This window comes from Notolepis coatsorum (assembly GCF_963971535.1).
Source record: "Notolepis coatsorum genome assembly, chromosome: 14".
Taxonomy (NCBI): Eukaryota; Metazoa; Chordata; class Actinopteri; order Aulopiformes; family Paralepididae; genus Notolepis; species Notolepis coatsorum.
Window position 1 is genome coordinate 45,191,607 of NC_140178.1, and position 19,271 is coordinate 45,210,877.

General features: G+C 43.1%; 1 protein-coding gene across 1 annotated transcript; it reads left to right on the plus strand.

The window, feature by feature from the left end:
- Nucleotides 1-18,921, plus strand: rrp7a (ribosomal RNA processing 7 homolog A). The gene is made up of 7 exons (XM_084328450.1): nucleotides 1-70; nucleotides 314-456; nucleotides 6,510-6,635; nucleotides 7,009-7,132; nucleotides 16,904-17,001; nucleotides 17,960-18,167; nucleotides 18,658-18,921. Exons 1-7 carry the CDS (start codon nucleotides 7-9, stop codon nucleotides 18,741-18,743), a joined length of 849 nt encoding a protein of 282 aa, XP_084184576.1. The 5' UTR covers nucleotides 1-6; the 3' UTR covers nucleotides 18,744-18,921.
- The last annotated feature ends 350 nt before the right edge of the window (nucleotides 18,922-19,271 follow it).

The window sequence follows — 19,271 nt, forward strand, 5'->3', positions numbered from 1 at the left end:
AACAAAATGGCGCCGTCCAAGAAGAAACATGCACGTAGCCAGGCTTGTATTATTCCTGGGGGTTTTACAGGTATTTATATCCGAAATCAATATTATTCGTGTCTACATTTCTTCATTGTATTGTTTTTTTGTATGGAATTGACACGCGTCTGTGTCCGTGATTTTATCGTGTAACATTAAAGATATGCTCACATTAAATGGCTCTGTCTATGTCAACATACGCAGTGCTTCCTACAGAGAGAAACGGTTGTAAAAGTGCCTGTAACTATTGTATGATACTAGATGCTGAGTGATGCCTTTTCTTTGTTTCTAGTTATGTCCCTACAGTTCAGCCCTGACAGTGTCTCACAGCACAAGTTGTATGTGAAGGAGCACCGAGTTCGGGCAGATAAAACTACACAGAGACCAATGGACAGGACACTGTTTGTCCTAAACATTCCTCCTTACTGTTCCGAGGTGTGTATTTTTAATACATCAGCGACTTTCTATTACTTTAAATGCCTATAACTATAATGCTTAATGACTTGATCGAAAATGTTTACATTTTCACAACAGATTAACACATTGAGCGCCATAAGCTTCCCCCATCCTTCACTGTCTAGCGCCAGCTTTTCATGACAATTTTCGCGATATTTCACAATCTTTGCGGACACTATTGTATATTCTATATTATAGCTATGGTCCTGGAGACAATAGTTTGGCTCATTTGACAGACACTATTTCTAGTTCAACATGTAAAAAAGAGTTTGTTTCTACACACTGTAGTTTGTAGTTTATTACACGCTAACCATCGTCCATTTCCAAGCAGGGGAGGAAATTAGGCCACTTTACTGGCCAAATGCTAGTATTTTTTACGTTTGGCTGGTAAAAAAAATCAGATACCCGCCAGTTGGCTGGTAAGCCAAAAAGTTAGTTTCCTCCCCTGCTGGCGAGTATACAAAAAAATAAAACATTCTGCAATCACTGCACTGGCAAACGGTGCGCGTCTTCTGAGTGTTCGCTTTAGTTGACAGTGCCACGAGAGCACTGCACAAGACCACCCGCGGACATATAATGTTTAATAAACGTTTGCGCAGTACTGGCCAACCCGCGGACATATAATTAATAAAAGTCCCGCGGTACTAGGCTAGCCATCAGGAGCACTCGCAAACAGATAACGTTAAACACAGCAGAAGATGGAAAACAGACAGACTGACCAACGGGGAACTGCATCCAACCCTAGTACAACCCTCGAGTATAAGTTACTAAGGACACATTTAAATCACAGAGGTGTAATGTTAGTCTACTGGAACTGTATACAGTGGTTAGCTTCTAGTTAGCGTTTTAGCTATAGCTGCTTGCTAGCTAACGTTAGCCCCGTGTGCTCAAAGCAGCCAGCTAGGTGTATCTGTTATGACTATAATGTTTCCAAAAAAGCACCGGACTACGACGTAAGGTTAGACATTTTATTTCATGCTCAAAAGCCCCTGGCTTGCACATCGCAGTCACGAAAGGGGCTAGCTCAACCAGTGCACTGTGCACAACAGCACACCAACCCAACTGACGTTACCACAACACTTGACGGTACTTCACAGCACTGTCGTAAGACCACCGTGCTGTCTTAAAAGGCACAGTGCCTACCCAGATGCATACACAACATTGACGCGGCTTGACATACAAAGAAGTAATTATCACAATTAGCGATTTTTTTTGTCTGGTAAAAAATCTGTTTGGCTGGTAAAAAAAATCAGATACTCGCCAGTTGGCTGGTAAGCCAAAAAGTTAGTTTCCTCCCCTGTTTCCAAGATAATCCAGTCTTTTCCCATAGATCGCGAGATAAAACTTGTTATATGCAATAAGCCCAAACTGTTCTGGTTGATCCCCTGAAACCTTATACTCTCAAATCAAAGGCATATGTGCATTCACAAAATCATCAGGGGGAGGGGGGTCATTTTAACTCAAAACTGTGATCGTGTTTGTCGAGCATGTTTTACATCCGGTAAAACACAAAACTGTCATCGTTACAGAAACATGTTTCAGGTTCGGTAAAATAGACATAGGGGGTCCTTACCTTAGCCAGAAGGTAATCCAAAATAATTCCAATGATCCCATTGGCGATCGCAATTACTCGTTTATTACACGTGTTTACCGGACACTATAGGTTTTGAGGCGAGCAGATCTGCTAGCGATTGCTTTGGAAGAGCTCCTCCCCCTCAGAGCGAGTCTCGATAGTCCGGTTCATTCATTGCCTCTCTTGACCCATTTCTTTCTATGTTCAAAAGGTAGGCCATACTGCCACCTGGTGAGATTCGATCTGCATTGCAATTCCAACGTGGGCAAACGAGAATGATCCGGATGATGGTTTAGAACAGGGATCAGAGGAAAAAGATCAACGGATCTAAAAACGTATTATTACGTGTTTGGCGCTCAAGCGTTGGCGGTGAAACACGCAATATTATGTGTTTGGCGCCCAATGAGTTAAACCAGGGGTCTCAAACTCAATTTACCTGGGGGCCGCTGAAGGTAGAGTCTGGGTGAGGCTGGGCTGCATCAAATATTCCACAAAAAAAGGAAGTATTCCAAAAAAAAGTACAACTGATCCAATCTTCTCAATATTTAGCAATAACATTTCAGAACATGAACAGTTCTTCAGAACATGAACGGTTCTTCAGAACATAGGCTTCTCAGTGGTGTCAGTGGACTCCTCCACATGCAGCTATGGAAATGCACTGTGCATTTTTTTTTATTCTATCACAAAGCTGTTTAATCAAATCACCAGCCAGTATTTCAGTTATTCTGGTTGCTGTGCGATCTGAGGGGGATTTGCTTTTGTTTGCCTTCAAACATGGTCTCCATCACTTCAGTCATACATTATTTTATTATGTATGCATCAGAGAGAGAGATAATGGCTTCTTGTGTTTAGCAAACACCCATGCCACCCATGGTTGCTTTTTCTCGTTGTGACATAGATTTAACAATAATTCTGCTTGCAGCTTGATATGATGATTTCATTCCATTTATTTGTGTGGTTCTTAGCACTGAATTTTGAGGGAAGGTTGCATCAAAATAACTGTGTTTTGTTTCGTAGTGGCGTTTCATATTGCCACTCTTCACAAGAGCTACCGTTTCTTGGCATATTAGTCACATTGGTTTGGTGCTGGACTCAGGATGAACGCATATTTTTCAGTCCATTCACCTTTTTTTTTTTTTTTCTCTCCCCTTCTTTTTCTGATTTTTCTCCCATCCCACTGTTAGTCGTTATGCCAATTCCCAACCCCCTTCCTGGTTGTTGCGCACTTTCCCCTACTGTTGGTCCGAGAGGCCGGAGACTGTCACATGCTTTCCTCCGACGCATGTGCAGCCAGCCGGCAGCCAGCCTGGCCGTGCAGATTCTCACCGGGAGAGTGTAACGTGTGGAAGGTCGCACTACCTCTCTCCAGATCCTACCCTTGCTGAGCAGGCGCCCCGACCGAACTGTAGGGGTCGCTGTCCACAACGCCCAGGACCCACCCACGGCTCCCCTCCCCCTAACTCAGCCAAACGAGTTAGTATAGCGATCAGCCCGAACCAAGGCAATGCTGACTCTCTGGGAGTCGAGACCGCAGCCTCTTGCATTGGTGACAAGCACAATCTCCGCTACGCCACCTGACCGCCCCATTCACCTTTGAATTGCAGTCGACTTTTCTTTTACTGGCCATCTTTGAAGATCCCATATTTTTCTGCTGCCTGCCTGCTGGTGAAACTAGCTACATTTATCTCACGGAGATAAAACTGGGAGCGAGGCTACTGTAGATGCGCTGTCAACTCTCTGCTCTAGTGTTGTCACGATACTGGAATTTCGAACTTCGATACGATACCTTGAAAAGTATCGATATTCAATACCATTTTCGATACCCCAGGGAAAAAGGTTCAATCTTAAAATGTAATTTCTTATTTTATTTTTTATAAATGTTGCTTTTGTTGCTGGTTGATTCTCCTCAGCTTATCTCTGGTACTATAAGAGAAGATAAATATAACACTTTTAAAACCCTTTGTTTATCTTAGATCACACATTTAAAAATAACTGTTCATCTCACTTCAATCATTTTTATTGCAGAACATGGTATTTTCTCAAGCAGACAGATGTAAACACTGTGTTGCATGTACCTGACAAACTGAACTGTTTGTATTACAGTCATATTCCGACTTAACTGATAGCACGTGTGTGTGTGTGTGGACTACTGTACTATTACAGGTATTGAAATGAACAATGCAACTTCCTTATACAAAAAAAAGAAAATTTATTTTTATTTTTTATGAATAATTAAATATCGATATTTCGGGAAATGAGTATTGAAACCGGTTTAAATATTCAGAATCGATAGGTATCGATTTTTCGATATTTTTGACAACACTACTCTGCTCTGACTCGGACTGAAAGAGACGACACGCATTCCGTGAAGACCCGCCCTACTCTGCCTCTGATTCGCAGACTGTGGGTGGGGGGGGGAGAAACGACGGGACGCTGAATGCGATAGGACCAGACCCGTACACAGACAAACAGTGGCAGTGCAGCCGGACATGCAGAGCACTGCTTGCAGAGGAGATTTAGCGAGGATGCATTTGCCTTCCACTTTACTTGGTATCACACCGGAATCACGTTTCAACCAAGTCACTAACGTAACGTTGCTGTCATGAGCCTGCGCTATGGTAGCCTACAAGTGATCAAATAAATAAAACTTCCATCTCGCGCAACGACTCTGCAACAAGTTGCGCGCGGGCCGCATTAACACTAAACTTTGATGTCAAGTAGGGGGCCGCAAAATATCATCCCGCGGGCCGTGAGTTTGAGACCCCTGAGTTAAACTGTCTTTCAGTAGGTTGCTGAAACACTGAAGCTAGGAAGCTACCTGGAAAGTTACTGTAAGGCAATTTGCAATGTTGTTTACAATCATATTCTAGGCTAGCTGTGTAAACACATAAAAAAATATATCCAAACTCCGTCCCACTTTAACCCTGTCAGACGCAGAGAAGCTTGTCCATGCCTTTGTCTCCTCAAGACTGGACTACTGTAACAGACTCTTTATCGGGATTCCTGGCAAGAGCATCCAAAAGCTGCAATACATCCAAAACGGCGCTGCCAGGATCCTGATGAGAGTCCGTAAACACGAGCACATAACCCCCATCCTCCACTCACTACATTTGCTCCCCGTCTCATTCCGGATCAACTACAAAATCCTAATGCTCGCCCATAACTGCATAAACGGACACGCACCCCTCTACCTTCAGGAACTCATCACTCCACAATCCTCCACCCGTACCCTCAGATCTGCAGGTAGCCTGCTCCTTCGGGTCCCCAGTACCCGGCTCTGCACCATGGGTGACCGAGCCTTCTGCTCGGCTGCACCACACCTGTGGAACAGCCTCCCCCATCCAGCTTTCTTTTTTTAGTGATTTTAATTTTTTTGTCTTTTTATTATTATATATAATTTTTTTTGCTGTTGTCTTTCATTTTCTGTGTATACTATGTTTTAACTATGTTCTATTTTTTTTGAAAGATATGTTAAACCCTGTAGCACTTTGGGATCCTAGTGAACTAAAAGTGCAATGCAAATACAATTTATTATTATTATAACACAACTCTGATACAGGGACTGTATGAGGCTTGGGAAGTGGGTGGGGAGTTAGACGGTTGCTATGCGCTGGGGTGTAGGGCATTATTTTATTGTAGTGCGCCAAGTTGAGTAGAGCATGTGGTCACGAAAACACAGCAGTGGAGAAGTCTTTTTTTTGAGAAGATTGGAAGAGATTAAGTTCCCTCAGGTGGGTTGCGACTGATTTGAAAATAGACCTAGAAAAATATAAATAATTACATCTAGCCTAGGCCCTATAGTAAATGTTCTCTAAACTAATTGCAGGCTCAGAAAATGTAAATACATACATTTCCCAAAACTACATAGTGCAGCTTTAAATAACCGTCTACTGTTGTGGAAATTTTCAAATGAGCCAAACAGTGAAACTAGAAATTCAGACGAGTCAATTAATTTGTATATGAGAATATAGTTTATTTCTGTGGCCACAGAGCTCAGTTTACAATCAGACACATGAACGTCTGACCAGAAAGTGAGAAAGAGCTTTGGTCAGACTTACAATAAATACATGATTGACATGACGTACATAAGATACCCAGATATGACAAGAAAGGTAAACAAAAATGCCCTAGTGAGAAAATGAAAACAAAGAATGCGTCTATGGCTTTGTTATGTCTTCACACAAAGAACTGGAGAAAGCCAAATGTCATATCTCCTAAACCTTGGTCGTTGTTATAAGAACACTGTTAAGACTGTCACCCTAGTCACCTATTTTTTGAGCTGTAGCTAGTTAACCTATATTAACTAGTCAAGGCTATCGACATAGAATAATGTATTTTAACACAGAACTATATGTATTTTAACACGGAACTATATGACATGATAATATTTTCCTATCACACTACCTTGAGAGTGTGACTGCCCTAACAGAAACGTGTAATTTCTGTCCACTATTTTCAGGGCGTGGTAAAGGAGTTGTTTTCTCAGTTTGGCACCGTTCAGTCTGTGGAGTTGAGAGACCACCCTGGCACCCAGTGGCACTCTGGACCCATGTTGGCCAAGTTGTTCACACCAGCTCAGAAACAGGTTTGCAAGTGTCTTGTCTTGATTTTTCCTATGGAATGCTGGCGTGCCTTCAGATTGTGATCAGAGTATCTTCCTTTTAGATTAGATAATAAATAATATAATAATACTTGTCACCTATATTCCAGGACACTGACTGTATTAGTAGTTTACCATCTTCTATGCCTACATTTATGGTTCTACCTCTTATCGCAATATATATTTTTTTCTTCCTTTTTATGTAGAATAAAGCCGAAGGCCGGACCAGCACTCTCAGATTTTAAAAAATTGTTTTTAATGGCAGCCTATAGTTCCTTTTTATGTACCTTTTGACTTTGCATCATCTTCCAACCATTGACAACAATGTCTTATGTCTGTCTGTTGTCTGTTCTTCCAGGGTTTCAAAGTGGGTTACATTGTCTTCCAAATTGCTTCCAGTATTACCGCAGCTAAGTCCCACCCTGACACTGTCCCCCTGGTGGTCTCCACAGAGTCACGGCCAGTGAGGACGGGTGTACAGAGTAAGTGGACAATCATCTCAGAGACCACCCGTTTGTCCAATATGTGTGATGTGTCGGATTGGAGTTGAGTGGGGATAGAGTTGCTATTGCTGACCACACCATGGCCACTGCCGAGAGAGGTCTGGAGAAATTCACAGTATAATAAGTTACTATATAATTATATATACTACTCTCTTGGCAGAGCCTGAAGTGTTGAGACCAAGAGGCACACTTTTGCCTAGAGGTCGCCATTTGACGGCATTACAGATTCTACCTTTAAGCTTTAACACCAGAGAGACACAAGTGTAGTGATGATGTCATCAAGAGACAAATCAGGACACTATGGCAGCACCCATGGTGATTTTACTGGGATATGATGACACTATAACAGCATCCATGGTGATTTTACTGGGATATGAGGACACTATGGCAGCATCCATGGTGATTCTACTGGGATATGAGAACACTATGGCTGGCAGCATAAATAGTGTTCTTACTGGGATATGGGTACATTTTAAGCCCTACGTCAAAAAAGTTATTTGGGTGTAATGGCCCAAACAAAAAACACACATTCACAAATTCATTTTAATAGAACTCCCAAAAAGTGTCACTTGATTACATCACACATTCTTGATGATTTGGTTTCCAGCTCAGGGAGACAGTGTGAGACAGTTCTGTGTTCTGGTGGGTTTTCACTTCAACTCCTCATCATTAATAATAATAGCTAAGTCATGGATATTCACTTGAATTCAGCTCCTCTTGTGAAATGTGTTTGTTCAGTGTTATAACCAGGGCTTGACATTAAACTTTTGGCTCACACTAGCCACTCAGCATTTTCACCAGCCAAAAATCCCCACACTCGTGCCCCCACCCAAAAAGTGTCAGTAGTGTGGTGTGTGATAAAATAACATCTAATCCAATAACATCTGTCCCCACCCGAACATCCCAACCACCCAGACAGTCACACTTTACATTCTCTGTTCCTGTGTAGCTATTTGTGTAATGACAGTATAACAAGTATTGTACTTAGTCATTGTTGCAATGTACTTACTGCATTGAATTGACTCAATACCTAGGAATAAGGTCAGGGTTAGGATTAGGAATATAGTTAGGGTTATTGTTAATGTTAAGTAGGGGTGCACCGATATATCGGTCGGGTATCGGTATCGGCCGATAAGCTCAAATGTGCCGATGGCAGTAGCCGATAAATATCCATCAATTTGTGTCGCGTCAATCTGGTCCACACATTCAAACTTTGAAAAAAGCATAAGAATTTGACACTAGGCCGCGTAGTACCTTTTCTTGAAAAACGTTGTTTATTACATAAACAAAAGCCTCAGCTCAGATGTTATCAGATTGTATTGTCCTTGCTATCGTCTCCTCTGCTGTTCAGTCCAATAGTGGCTAAGGCATTGTCGTTAGCCAGAACCCTTCTCCCGTTAGCCGAAGCTAATGATGATGTGTCATCTCCCCCCCCCCCCCCACCGGCGAGGGTGAGAGGGATGAGAGTCTCTGATGGTTCTTCTCTCCTGTGGGATTCGTTTCTTAGTCTGCCCTTACCCGGAAGAAAACTGCTGTTATATGATCTTCGTCATAGCAACGACAGGCCCGCCCCTCTTTCCTCGTTACTATGTGCCGCTGCCATGACAACTGCTTTTAAACCTTTAACACACATTAAAACGTCTGTTTCATTAATGTCAAAAAACTCTCTCTCTGACCATTGTGCCTGCACTGTTCCCTGTCCTTATCAGTTGTTATGTTTAACAAGCTAAAGGACCTTGAAGCCCTGGGCTCTCTTAGTCTGCTGCTGCAACACCCTCTCCGACTGCCAGCCACTTTTATACCGCCTCCACCACCACCATGCACATTTCGACCTCTCTGACCTGGCCCCTTTAGATGCTGTCATCTCCCCCAATATACATTACATGCATTGAAAAACACTGTTTTCCTTCAATACCCTAGCCAAGTGCACCATACCCTAGCCAAGTGCACCATACTCTAGCCCAGTGCTTTTAATCTAGCTATACCTTAGCACAGTGCACCATACCCTAGCCCAGTGCACCATACCCTAGCCAAGTGCACCATACCCTTGCCCAGTGCTTTTAATCTAGCTATACCTTAGCCAAGTGCTTCATACCCTAGCCCAGTGCACCATACCCTAGCCCAGTGCTTTCAGGGGACCCACGTTTTCAGAATAAATATTGTTGTAAGCCCAAACCTGATTTGGCAGAATATTCCTTTAGGCAAATGGGGAAAAAAAGTATCCAGACTTTAGACTAGCTTTATTTATCATGTCAATTGAGTACCTCAGACAAATAACCATATAGGCCTGTTTGACGTTTTCAAACTTTATTACCGGTATCTAAATTTAGATTTTTTTTTTGATTAAAACTTTTTTATTGCATTTTCTATTATTCAGACAGTCTCTTTACATGTTTTCCACATCACATCATTGTGATACAAAACTAAAAGGATAGGAAAACCAACCTTAAAAATAAAATAAACAAAAAAACAGAAATGCAGGCCAGCACATTCCTCACATTGATCATATAATCAGTCGTTACATGTTAAGGTTACACATATCTACTGTATAATTATAAAATGCACAGAGAGTATAAATCGGACATAAGATATCCTGACTTTTATTTACCTATCATTATCAAATATGGACCCCAAGTCTTTTTTAACACATGTAAGCTATTATTAACTTTGTGTATAAGTTGCTTAAAAAAAGGATAATCTAGCAAGTTCATCATTCCACTCTCTGAAGCTGATTTTCTCTGTTGATTTCCAATGCTTCAATACTATCCTACATCTTGTTATGAGGGCCAGCTTTATCAAAGAGCATAAATGCGAGGATAGTTCAGCCTCCACCAGCAATATGACCAATATACATAATGCAGGCCCTTCAATGAACCTCGTTTCCAATATGTAGTTGATATTTTTAATAATAGCTGACCAGAAGTCCTGAACCATCTCGCATTCATATAGCATGTGAACCAATGTACCTCTATCTTTATTACACCTCCAACATGTATCATCTCCCCTGAGACCCAGTCTTGACATTTTCGATGGAGTCCAGTAACTCCTATTCATTATTTGAATCTAATTAGACGTGTCTGCATGTCTCGGGCTATAGAGTACCATGACTGTACTGTTGTTTTCCAGACCTCCCTAGGTAAGGGCGTTCTACAATCATTTCCCCATGTTATCCTGGCACCCTCATAATTTGGGAGTTGGTGCTTTCTAAGCATGTCATAGAACCTAGAAGACGTTCCTCCTGGACGCTTCCCATTGAATCTCCATAATTCCTGAATATCAGTGATAGGGGCAATATTTGTCTTCCTATTTGCTGTCGTAATACAGCTCCTTATTTGTAAAAAAAAAATCCAAAAATCTGTCCTGGGTAAGTTATATTTAAAGTTTTAAACACTAGCTGCTCAAAGGAAAGTAGATGTATACCATCAAACAAGTCTTCTACTAACATTACCCCTGCACCCACCCAGTCTTCCTACATTACAGACTTTTTACCAATTTTAAATTATTTATTATACCAAATTGAAGATCCTTTTGTATAGTAGGGGTCCATACTACATGTCTGGTGAGCCCTTTTCCAACTCTCTCTAGCAAATGTCAGTACTGGGTCTCTATAATGAACTTCCCCTCTTACGCTGGATGCGTGAATATTAAAGGCAACCAACTTGTGTTCGGCTTTTCTCTGATTGGCCCCGCCCCCACGCGCAGGCAAGCGCAGTCGTCCCACGTCCCAAATGAAATCCAAGGAGCGCAAGCGAGCGGCAGCGCGGGCAACCAACTTGTGTACCATGGGCTGCTGTTCCAACGCACTTGTGTTGGGCTGCTGTTTCACTCAAAGATGGCGCCGCTACGTCCGGCTGCCTGTCTGTGCGCTCCGTCGAGACTGTGCATACTTTTGTTAATATTTATAGTTTTAAGAGTTTTGTCTGTACCAACAGTAGGTGCATTTAATGTGTATGACCGTCAGTCACTTATAGACATTGGATTACGGGAAACTTACCGACTGGATTACTCTCTGGATCAGCTCTCTGAACCGCAACAATGGCCCGTTGAGATCTTGAGGACATCAGGACCGGATCTCGCCCCCAGGGACAAAGGACCCAGACGGCGAGGAAAGAGAGCTGGAGTCCGTAACAGGCTGAGAACCAGGCGGCACAGGACACCACTACCCAGTATATTGCTAGCCAATGTACAATCAATAGACAATAAACTAGACGACATCCGAGCAAGGATTCAATTCCAGAGAGACGTTAGGGACTGTAACGTTCTCTGCTTCATCGAGACGTGGCTGGCGCCAGAAGTCCCAGACCACGCCATCCAACCGGCCGATCATTTCTTTATTCACCGCAAGGATAGAACAGCAGAATCCGGTAAACAACGTGGAGGAGGTATTGCCTTCATGTTGAACAAAAATTGGAGTGACCCAACTAACGTGAAGGAATTATCCAACCACTGCTCCCCAGAACTGGAATATATAACCATCAAGTGTCGTCCTTTCTTCCTCCCGAGGGAGTTAACGGCGATCGTCCTGGTCGGAGTGTATATTCCACCGCAAGCTGAAGCCAGCAACAAGGTTGCGCTCTCCAGACTACACGACGAGGTAAATAGAATCCAAGAGGCGAATGTTAACGCCGCCATTTTAGTTCTGGGAGATTTCAATAGCGCCAATCTGAGAAAGGTATTGCCCGACTTCTATCAGCATGTGACTTGCAACACCAGAGGCGGTAACATCCTAGATCACTGTTACACGCAATTTAAAGGTGGCTACAAGGCTCATTCTGATAGTGGCTTCGGTAAGTCAGATCACGCATCAATTTTTCTTACACCGAAGTACAGACAGAGAATTAAAAGTACTCCCGTAGTCTCGCGAGAGGTGCAGAAATGGGATGTGACGTCAGAGGATACGATCCGGTCAGTGTTTCACAACACAGACTGGAATGTGTTCCGCGACACAGATAACATTAATGCCTACACGGAGACAGTGCTGGACTATGTTTGTACTAGGGTGAAAGAAACAATCCCCACTACCAAAATGAAAGTTTACCCAAATCAAAAACCCTGGGTAGACAAATCCGTCCGTGAAGCTCTGAGAGAGCGCACCAAAGCATACAACGACGGCCTAGAGGCAGGCAACATGAATGACCACAAGGTGGCGCGATACAACGTAAGGAGGACTGTGTCAGAGGCCAAACGACGCTACAGGGATAAAATTGAACTCCAGTTTGAACAAGCTGACTCTAGAGCTATGTGGCAGGGGCTCAAAACGATGACAGACTACAAAGGCGCCTCCCTCAAACTGAACAGTGACATCTCCTTAGCAAATGACCTCAATACCTTCTATGCGAGGTTTGATGCTGGTAATAACAACACCAGCTCACAAGCCTCGGCAATGGGGGGGGGGGGGTCGGCTGCTGATGGAGGCGCAGTGTTCAGGGTAACAGAGCATGAGGTGAGGCGGACCTTTAAAAAAAGTGAATATCAGGAAGGCAGCAGGTCCAGACGGCATCCCCGGCCGCGTCCTAAAAGTCTGTGCCGACCAACTGGCCCCAGTATTCACTGACATATTTAACCTGTCCTTAGAACAGGCTGTCATCCCCACCTGCCTGAAGAAGTCCACTATTATCCCTGTACCCAAAAAATCCAAGCCTGCTTGCCTCAACGACTACCGCCCTGTAGCTCTCACCTCCATAGCCATGAAGTGCTTCGAGAAGCTAGTAAAGGGCTACATCTGCTCCTCCCTCCCCATCAACATGGACCCCCTGCAATTTGCATACCGCCCCAACAGGTCCACGGAGGACGCCATATCCCATGTGCTGCACACAGCAGCATCACACCTGGACAAGAGGCAGGGGAACTATGTGAGAATGCTATTCATCGACTACAGCTCGGCATTCAATACCATAGTCCCCTCCATACTCATAGCCAAGCTCAGGGACCTGGGCTTGGGCTATGACCTCTGCCAGTGGGTCTTGGACTTCCTGACTGGCAGACCCCAGGTGGTGAGAGCAGGCAACTGCACCTCCTCATCCATCACCCTCAACATAGGGGCCCCCCAGGGCTGTGTTCTGAGTCCCCTCCTCTACTCCCTGTACACACACGACTGTGTGGCTCAGCGGAGTAGCAATACAATCGTCAAATTTGCTGACGACACAGTGGTGGTGGGCCTGATCTCTGCCAACGACGAGAGGGCCTACCTGGAAGAGGTCAAGGTCCTGGCGGGATGGTGCCAGGAAAACAGCCTCTCCCTGAACGTCAGCAAAACAAAGGAGATGATTGTGGACTTCAGGAGGTCGGGGGTCAAGGACTACAGCCCCCTCAGCATCGACGGGGCACCGGTTGAGAGAGTCAACAGCTTTAAGTACCTCGGAGCCTACATATCCGAGGACTTGACATGGACCACACACATTAACAGTGTTGTGAAGAAGGCACGACAACGCCTCTACTTCCTCAGGCGCCTAAGGAAGTTCCAAGTCAGCCAGAAGATCCTTAAGAACTTCTACTCATGTACAATAGAGAGCATCTTGACCGGCAACATCACCTCCTGGTTTGGGAATAGCACTGCACAAGACCAAAGCAGACTACAAAGAGTGACACGTTCAGCCGAACGCACAATTGGAGGGGGGCTCCCCACCCTCCAGAACATTTACTACAAGCGTTGCAAGGGCAAGGCTAAGAGAATCATTAAAGACTCCAGTCACCCGAACAACTGCCTCTTTGAACTGCTGCCGTCAGGCAAGCGATACAGGAGTCTCAAGGCGAGCACAGAAAGACTCAGAAGAAGCTTCTATCCCCAGGCCATCAGGCTGCTAAACGAACAATGAATGAACACTACACAACAACAACCACCAAACGCACATAGCACACACATCCACACGCACACACTCACTTTAAACAAACACACTGTAGCACCCACTCCACACACTTATAGCACACACCCACTTTAAACAAACACACTGTAGCACCCACTCCCCACACTTTATATTTATGGATGAAGGATTGCACTACAACTCGTACACCTTACTGTAAATTGTACCTAAAATTGTACCTCATCCCATTTCTGCTTTGCACTAGATAGTACTGTACATTAGTACACTGCATAGTATTGTGTATTGTATATTATATGGTAACTCAGAACATTGTACATATGTCTATACCGAACACTGTGACCTCATTTTCTTCTTCTAAATTCATGCTATATTATGTTATTATGTTATTTGATACTATCTTGTCTAGCACAGTCTCTGGAGCGTAACAGTAAGAAGCATTTTGTATGAAAGTATTCTGTACTTCTGTATGACAACTATTAAAGAACTTGAACTTGAACTTGAACTTGTGTATAAACAAAGCCCATACAGTTATGAAATGCGCTGAACTAGAAAGCGTAACGTTATTATGTTTCGCGTTTTTAACAACAAACTACCAGATTCACTCGTGTATAAACAAAGCCCATACAGTTATGAAATGCGCTGAACTAGAAAGCGTAACGTTATTATGTTTCGCGTTCCATTGATTAACGCCATTACCTGCTGTGCTGTAGGAAGCAGAGGTACAGTAAGTTACAGTAGGTGTAGGTTACATGTTTAATCAAAGCCCATACAATTTTTTAGATGAATGATTGTGGATATAATATAGAAAACGCATCATTATGATATTGTCAGATGGCGCAAAATACAATGGTGAGTGAGAAATATATCTCCAGTGATAAAACCCAGTGCAGTCTATGTCTATGATCTGCTGTGCTGTAGGAAGCAGAGGTACAGTAAGTTACAGTAGGTGTAGGTTACATGTTTAATCAAAGCCCATACAATTTTTTAGATGAATGATTGTGGATATAATATAGAAAACACATCATTATGATATTGTCAGATGGCGCAAAATACAATGGTGAGTGAGAAATATATCTCCAGTGATAAAACCCAGTGCTCTATGTCTCTATGATACACAGCGTGGATGGGCTATCAGAGGGAGAGGCATGACTTCGCGACAGCCATATTAGACACTCACTGTACATCAGTGTGGAACTGTAATGTTATATGTTATTTCGCCCGTGGAGGCTGCTGAGCCTGAAGCGCCAGCGGGGCGACGCGGTGGTTTATCCCCGGCTTCCGTGCGCCGCCGCCGGCTTGATACAGCAGCAGCAGCGGCGGTGCTCTGTTGTAGAAGCCCTTCAATGACAGCGGCGCGCTCTCATATTTTGCGAATGCATAAACTATATCTTAAATTATGGCTATGTGTCTAATATGGCTGTCGCTTATCAATGACTTCGCGACAGCCATATTAGACACATCGCCATAATTTAAGATATAGTTTATGCATTCGCAAATATGAGAGCTCTGTCATTGAAGTGGGTGGTGGCAGCATTACTAACCGTAGCGATTTTTATTGTTTTGTCATGACCAAACATAATCCCAACATAGATAGGAGGTGTACTGTATGTCAAATGTCTGTCATGTGGTGGAAGAGTTTAGTACAGTCACACAACAGAACACCGCTGTAGTACAGTCACACAACAGAACACCGCTGGTTCGACCAGCGCTCCTGCCGCGTCTCTCTTGCCGCAAGGGCGTGTGCTAGTGGATTGATTGATTGGCCGTGTGGCCAATCAGAGAAACGCTGAACGAAAAGCTGAACACAAGTTGGTTGCCTTTAATATTCACGCGTCCTGCGTAGGAAGGCTTGCACTGATAATGGTTTAGTTGAAAGAGGGTTTCTTACCCGCCCACAAGAAGCAGCTCAAGGCCCTATGTTACATAATTAATCTGGGGTACTACACAAATGTTTACAGTATTTATCTTTCCCATCAATGACAGACTAAGTTTTGACCAGTTCAATAGATTATTTAAATCTTTTTGGATAAGTGGTAATAAATTCACCTTCATTATATCCTTCAATCTTGGAGTAATTGTGACATCCAAGTAGACCAAACCAGATTTAAATCTCCAATTCTTGCGGATATCCGGGGGGCACAATCTAGACAACGGCATTGCCTCCGACTTATTCCAATTAATCTTGTAGCCTGATATATACCTGAAAAGGAGTCAATCACAGATAGAATCTCTGGTACCGCAGCCTCTGGATTGCTCGATAGCAACAGAATATCGTCCGCATATAATAGCATCTTGTGTTCTTCTTGACCTGCAACAATGCCTTTTATGTTCACGTTTCCCCTGATGGCCGAAGCAAACGGCTCTAAGGTGCGAATATAAGAGGGGAAAGGGGACAGCCCTGTCTGGTCCCGCGCAGAAGCTTGAAAGGGTCGGATATGTTCCCATTGGTAAGGACTGATGCCCTTGGGCATTCATACAGTAGCTTTACCCATGTAATATAAGAGCTACCAATCCCATACCGCTCAAGAGTTGCAAATAAATACTCCCATTCAATTCTATCGAATGCTTTCTCTGTGCTGTTCCTCGTTTGCCAAGAAGTCCGTCCCTTGATGAATCCTACTTGATCTGGGTGGACTAATATAGGAAGGCATCCCTCTAATCTTGTCGCTAATATCTTAGCCAGGACCCCAGGAAAGTTAAATACATGGGCTATCCAAAAGATAAAAAAACTGAATTATATGGTTCTTCAGTGCAAGGGTTACATTGTTCAATGTTAATGAGGGGGCTTTGGCTTCATATACTTCAAGTTTAATCTTCCCAAGACCCGGTTCTCGACCCACACTTTGAAAAACACTGCCCTAGCCTTTGACCGGAAAAACTAGGTGAGATGGGAATCCCTCTGACCTTGACTTTGTTTTGTTTTTTAAAGAATGGATTCAACAGTACAGAGAGTCGTTTGTTCACCCAGACAAACTACAGGAAACGGTCGACTCTTTCATGCAGCAGTACGACAAGAGGAAAGAAGAGGTGAGAATTCTTCCAACCATGACACCATCCCCTTGTTGTTTATTAACAATAACCTGAACCTGTCCTATTTATTCAACTATGTAATAACTGTTACTATAACCCTGGCTGTACACACCGTACCAGTGGCCATCAGGCTCCACAACAGTGGGCAGGGGCCGCTGCCAGCAGCCGGAGAACTAACGGCAGCAGAACTCGAGAACTACTAGGAATGTTTGATCACTAAGTGTGTCTGACTTTCACAACCTAAACTGCACAGACTACAACGTATAATGTATGACGTATATATCATGCCTGTTAGGGTACCTTATGTATACTGCACCTGTGTGTGTACTGTATGCTTTACTTACTCATAGTATATATTCAGATTCTAAGTGTTATTGACCATATTTATTGTAACGTATAATATACATGGTTGGCACCTTGCATGGTTGCCTCCACCGTTGGTGTGTGAATGTGTGAGTGAATGGGTAAAATGTGAGTAACAAATTGTAAAGCGCTTTGGGTAAAAGCGCTATATAAAAAAGCAGCCATTTACATGGGGCATACAGACCCTCATCTGCACCTTTTGATTTGTTTACTTGCTCATATTCTTATATTCAGTTAATTATATTGTTTACACTGCTTAATTTGATCTGTACTATAATTGTATTGCCTGTATTTGTCTCCTACTATTACCATGCCCATACCTGTACCACCCCTCCCCCATGCTGCTATGACGCCTGAATTTCACCAAGGGGATCAATAAAGGAATATCGTATTTGATATTTGTAGAGCCATATATTTGTATACATGTATCCATACTTTTATATCCATATATATATACACACATAATCATATACAAGTTGGCTTGTTATATTTCAATTTCTTTTATATATTTTCCCACTTTATATATTTATGTGTCATATTTATCCCTTGCCATGCTGTTCCCATGGGGATAATAAGTTATCTTTTTCTCCAGGAGGAAGAGCGCCAGAAGCAGGAGGCTGAGCAGGAGCAAGAGGACGAGGAGGGATGGGTGAAAGTCACGAGAGGAAACAAGGGTACCAAGGCCCGCCCTCACTCTGAGGCAGCCAATCGGAGGACTATAGAGAAGGAGATCAGGAAAAAGAAGAGGAAGGAACTCATGAATTTCTACACCTGGCAGCACAGGAACACGCAGAAAGAACGTAAGTTGTCTTTAAGGGCTGACCCAAATGTTTAAGCTTTAATAGCTTTCCTTGTTTTTGGTTTGTTTTACCCCTCCAAAAATTTGCCTACATTAGCAAATTAAATGGCTTATAGAAATAACCCAACATACATTTTGAAGGTCAGTTCTTGTTAGACAAGGACATCATTAGAACCCACCGCATGGATATGCGGGAAGAATGACGTTGATTATTTGATTACACCATTAATAATTACTGAAGCTTCGATGCCCAGAAAATGGTAATCGGGAGGACAGCCCTAGTTGTCATGGTTACATTCCAACTGAAACAATGGGCGTAGTGAGCCGTACTGAAGCCTCACATTCTCATGCCTTCCTCTTCATTCTCATGCCTTCTTCAAAATCTTTAGTCTAGAACCTCAGCATTTCAAGAAGATTGAGAAGATGAGTATGCAACTGTATTTTGTTACGCTTCCACTTGTTCTAAATGTACATGTGTCCTTCTCTTTCAGACATTGCTGATTTGAGGAAAAAGTTTGAGGAGGACAAACAAAGAATAGCTCTGCTGAGAGCGCAGAGGAAATTTCGACCCTATTAAATCGACACCACATTCTCCTCTTGGCTCGCCTGCCGTTACTTTCCATGGTTGTTAGTTAAAGGAAACACCAACATTATGGGCAATGCACTTCTCCAGAAGATCCATCTTCTTGTCTGATGATTAACGCATTTCCCATAATGTTGGCATGTTCCTTTAATACCCCCAACTGCTTCTTTAATCTCCCCCCCCCCCCCCCCCCCCCTGAAATAAATGTATTTTATTCTCATTCTTGCTTGAATAACATTAAATCACAATTGTTATCGTTGTCAAACGAGTATCATTTGTGTATAATATTTGGAATTGGTTTCGGAAGCTAGCGTTTGTTAACAGTAAAAGGAGGGGGGTTTATTTACAAAGCCTGACATTTACTGTAATAACTTATCTTGTTATACATGCAAACAAAATCATCTGGTCACTGGAGAAAACATTTCATTCATTCAGTTGTGCAAATATAACTTAGAAATGTTTCACTTCCGATTCACAAAACTACATAGTGCACATTTAATGATGTGGGGCACTGCCACTGCT